The sequence below is a fragment of the Belonocnema kinseyi genome, chromosome 1 (genome assembly GCF_010883055.1).
Source record: "Belonocnema kinseyi isolate 2016_QV_RU_SX_M_011 chromosome 1, B_treatae_v1, whole genome shotgun sequence".
NCBI lineage: Eukaryota > Metazoa > Arthropoda > Insecta > Hymenoptera > Cynipidae > Belonocnema > Belonocnema kinseyi.
Genome location: NC_046657.1, coordinates 22,478,403 through 22,483,709, shown reverse-complemented (window position 1 = coordinate 22,483,709; position 5,307 = coordinate 22,478,403). Strand labels below are relative to the sequence as shown.

The window sequence follows — 5,307 nt, the reverse complement described above, 5'->3', positions numbered from 1 at the left end:
ACAGTAAAATTCCATTTAGTTACGGATCTTCTGTATAACTACACGTCACTTATGGATGCGCAGTGAACTTAGGGCGGATAAATATATGCGCAGTAGAGTTACATACCACTTAAGGATGTGCAATAAATTTATATGCCACTTACTGATACAAAGTATAATTATGTGACGGAGTTGACACAGAAAACTGTTTTCTATCATTTCAACTCCACAAATGTATGGGAAATGTCAAACTTCCTGAGAAGTCGTGACCAACACAAAGAAAAGCAACTGAGATTGTATATGGTGACAGGCCGCAGGGGCCATGACAAGGCTCCGACAATTACAATTATAATGAGATCAATATTTAACAGATAAAGAAAACGTGGAAGATGCAACTTTATTAAACATTATCCATAATTTAAAATAAAAGGGAATACTCTTTCCTTCCTTCAGTATCTAGTTGCGAGAAAAAAAATAGTTAGTGATGGCATAGAGAAACAGGAAAATTAAGCGCAATTGACCTTATTTAATTCTTTATTATGATACGCACTTCAAAAAAATAGCGTCCAATTTATCTGGCACACAGATTGGCTACCTACTACACATACAAGGAGAGTTAGCAAAGGTTGATTTTATACACATAGTTAATTATGGCTCGCTAGAGTATAGAGTGGGGATAACTGTCCCGGGCAGGATACGTAGAAGGTGAAATAAATATTGCTGGGGTTGGAGGTAGGGGGGGAGGGGGTGGAATGACTACTATTGTGGGTGGAGGAGTTGAAGGCGGTAGCATGTATATTGTGGTGATGGTGGTGACGGGGGAGGTGCAGTTGGTGGAATGTCTGTTGGTGTGGTTGGGGGTTAGTATCCCAGGTAGTTATATGGAGGAGGTGAAGTAAATATTGGTGGAGATGAAGGTGGTGAAGGAGGTGGAATTAATATTTCTGGAGGTGGAGATGATGAAGGAGGTGGAATGACTATTGATGGAGGTAGGGGTGGAGGCGGTGGACGAGGTGGAACGATAACGTATTGCGGAGGTGAAGCCGGAGGAGGTAGTGAAGGTAAAGATGGAGTATAAGTGAAAATATTTGGTGCCGATGGCTATGATTAGCTTATAAAATGTTCTTTTTGACCGATACAAAAGAATTAATTTGTTATCTACAACATTTGTATATGTCAAAATTTGAGATCTTTTTTTCTCTTATAAATATGAGCTTATATGTGTACATAAAGTGTAGCTTTAGTTAATCCTACAGATGTTTAAATGCAGCAGTCAATTTTGCTGGTTAAAGTTAAATCAATTATGTGGTTACTACTGCATTTCTTTCCTAAAATTTAACAAAACTTGAGAATAAAATATTAAAAAATTGAAGAATTTTCTCTGAATATTTTAAATGGTAAACACTTAAAGTATAATGATATGACAAAATAAAGCTATTAGTGAGCAATAATCGTTCGCGAGATAATTATGATATTTTCTGTATGCTCTCAGTTTTTTAAATAATGTATTTGTTGCCTGACATTGCTTCTAAATTTCTGAATATATCTTATAAGAAAAATAAGCGAGATATGTTACTTTTTTGCGCAAATTTTGAACCGATTTAGATATTCTCTTTTACTTGATTGTTTGTATAAATTACCGCTCGTTGTTTGAAAAATTGTAATTTAGATGTTTACAGAAATCGTAAGAACTTCCTTATTACTGTTAACAGTTGTATTTAAACATTTCGTATTTTTTAAGCAACCTCTAAAATTCCACCATTTTCGTTTACTAAGCTATTAAAACGAATAAAACAGTTTTATACAATTTTGCAGTAAATTTTAAAATCAAATAGTTCCGCTGTGGACTGGGAAAACCTAGTCGGCATCACCAAAATTTGCGTCAACTGCGCTTACCGTATTTTTTCGAAAAGTATACGTAAACAGGTTTCGTAACTTGTACATCAACTATGTTTCCATTAGATTATTCTTTGCTAGCAAATATTATTTAAGAAACATAATGAAAAATAAATTGCTTGCAGTCACGACTTTTTCTATGAAATTGGATCGTAGGTGTATTTCTTTAGCTTATTGGATTCAGAAACGTTAAATATAATGTTTTAGTAATACTTTCTAAAAAAAATTTGTATAATTTTTACTTATTTGTTTCATTTCAGAGCGATGGACTTCATTACTTTTATTCTGTTAAGCACCATCATATCAATTTTATTCGTTACACAAGCTTTTAAAACATGTCTCTATAAAATTGCATCGTATGTGCATTTCCTTAGCATATTGTACTCAGAAACGTAAAATATTATGTTATAATAACATTTTAGGGAAAAATTTGTATAGTTTTTACCTATTTACTCAAATCCGGAAAGAAGAACTTCATGAATTTAATTATTTTTAACACTATCGTATCAAATTTATACGTTCTACAAGCTATTAAAATATTTCTTTATTTAAAAATGACTATGAAACTTAATGAAGGGTCTCATGTTTTTTAGTCCATAGAAGGGCCTTAAAGTTCTTTAACTTCAAAATTTATAAATGATTATTACTTTTTAATGCACATACTTTTAAATCATTTTTTAATGTCAATGAAAAAAGTTTTACTGTATAATAATTTTTTTAAATATTAAAAATGACCACAGCTTCCTAAATTTCTCAATTAAATCTAACATTAATTATATAAATAAAATCGTTATTGACGTAGCAAGGGATACAGACGTAAACCAATAAACATGATCAGTGTCATTTGTGACGCAAAAATCAATTCAGTGACCTGCACATTCACAAACTCTGTGTGGCAAGAGCATTCTGAAATATCCAAAACATTGTTGAATTAGCATGGAAGAATGCGAGATCAAAATTTAAATAATTAAAAATGCCATTCAAGACTTTATATTTAAATTAAATATAGTTAAATTGGAAAATTAAATGGAAATTGACTTATGATTCTCAATTGTGAGATTCGAATATCTAAAAATCTATTCATGATATTCCGAGTTTTTATCACATGCATCTCAGATTTTTGGGAAGAGAAGAAAAATTTTTTTAATTTTTCTATACTGACAATAATAATGTTCAATATGTAAGAAAACTATCACCCATGCATGGAACTTAATCGCGAGATGTTAAATACTTACTGTAAACTCACTGTAAATTATGATCTTGTTTTTGCCTAAGTTTTGCAGTATCGAGGGTCTGACAGCATTGTATGAGAAAAATGTTCTTATTATCACAATGTTTATTAATAATGCTAAAGTACATAGTTTGGTTACCCACGGATCAAATATTTATAAACCGCTAACTTAACTTAATGTTAGCTCATCTACACTGAAAAAAAATTGTTCTTGAATCAAGTAAATGTTACTTGTTTCAAGTCAATCGCATGTACGAATGGGGACGATAGAATATGAGTTTGTTCGAAATAGATAAATACTTGCTACCGTATGCTTGGAACAAGCGTAAATTTTCTTAATCTGAGAAAATGTATTCTTAGATAGAATATCGCATTTTGTTATTCTACAACATTATTGTGTTACTTCATATAGATATGTTTTCAAATGCAGAACATAGTTCACTTCCAAGAAATCATTTCTGATACACTTCAAGAATATATTTTCTTAATATGAGAATATCAATTTTTAATGAAAAATAAAATTTCTTAAACGATAATATAAAATTTGTGAAAAAGCGATGTAAGTTTTACTTATTTAACAAGATATTTAACAATTGTTGTTTCTAAATATTAAAAACGCTTAAAAGCGACCCAAAGGTAATGAATAATAAAGAAAAGTTGTATGTATAAAAATTTTGTAATAACATCAATGACAAAAAATAATGTTCTGCTATGCGATAATTTACATAAACCACAAAGTTTTTAATTTAGCGAATGCTTTGATCATACATTCTTTACTAAGATTTGAACATGGAATTTCTTTCCTAAAACAACAATTTAAAATATGCGAAACATAATTGAACTTCCCTTATTTTACAATGGGCTCAATACTTTTTTCTTTAAAAATGTAATCCGCTTAAAAACGATCTAAAGCTTATCAAAAATTAATAACTTTTGAATTGAAAAACGCTTCAACAACCTCAATGACAAATAAATATTTTCTGATTTTTAAAAACCTCTGTAAAACGCACAGTTTTCGATTTATTTAATTCTTTTATAGTACTTTTTAATTCAGATTTTAATATAAAATAACGATTCCAAAACAAAAATAATTTAAAATATGTGAAAAAGCATTGATAGCTAGTTTAAATATTACCCATTTAAAAAAGTGCTCGATATTTTATTTTTATTTCGAGCATAAAATACTTCGAAATCAGAAGAAAAAAGAATTCTGTAAAGAATCGTTTGGTGCAAGAACTTGCAGGTTAAAAGTGATAGGGTCTCACGGTGGTCGTACGGAAAATATTTATTTGTTTCCTCCTTGCATTCTCAATTCTTTTATTTATAAATTCTACTTTTCAATTTTTAAATTATTCTTTCATAAAATGAAATGCATTCTTGATAAACTTTTTAAAAATGTTATTGAATTCTTTTTCCTTAAATATTTTGGTTTATAAACGCATAACATTTTTTTAAATTATCAAAAAAATGTAATAATTGTATTTTTAAGCATTTTTTAAAGCTTATAACTTTGTTTTATGCTGTCATATATTTATTTTTTATTATTCACAAAAATTTTTTACGGTTAAAAAAATTCGAAATGATTTAATTTTAAGTAGATTAATACATATAAATAATCAGCGAAAAAAATTATAGTCGTATTGCATTTATAACCCTTTAATAATTTTAGGAATGAAATTACTTTTGAGTCTTGCATAATTATTTCAAACATAATAACACTTTTTTTAAATCTATTTAAAAATTTTTAATTCTTACCCACAAAAACTTTGCGACGCAATAATCTCATAATTTTTAAAATAATTTTATGAGTGATTTGATTTGTGTGCGAGCGTAAAGTTTGTAGTTTATCAAAGTTGCAAATTCCTATCTAAATTTGCATAAATGAAATTGATTATGTGCACCAATGTTTTGAATTTCATAAATATTATTGAATTTCAAAATAATTGTCAGCGGCGAAGAGAACCAACTTCATATCATGTCAACTTAATACATTTCTTTTTCTCATCTCAAGAACATGAACATTGTTTCAATTAAAATAGTAGTCAAAATAAGTATATGAATTTACTTGGATCAAAAATTTTGTTACAGTTTTAGTTACTCACGAGGGTAGTTCAATAAGTCCTTAGAATGAAGTATAAAAACAATTTTTTTTGGGTAAATTTTTTTTTTATTTTTCAACATAATCTCCTTGGAGCTCTATA

The 5,307-nt window shown here is 28.8% G+C and overlaps 1 protein-coding gene across 1 annotated transcript in view; it reads right to left on the bottom strand.

Annotated features, from left to right (window-relative positions):
• Positions 1-840: 840 nt before the first annotated feature.
• Positions 841-5,307, bottom strand: part of LOC117177009 (extensin-like) — a 24,096-nt gene continuing 19,629 nt past the window's right edge. The window contains exon 3 of the mRNA XM_033367462.1: positions 841-1,080. Within this exon, the coding sequence (XP_033223353.1) occupies positions 841-1,080 (240 nt within the window). The remainder of the gene's footprint in view (positions 1,081-5,307) is intronic.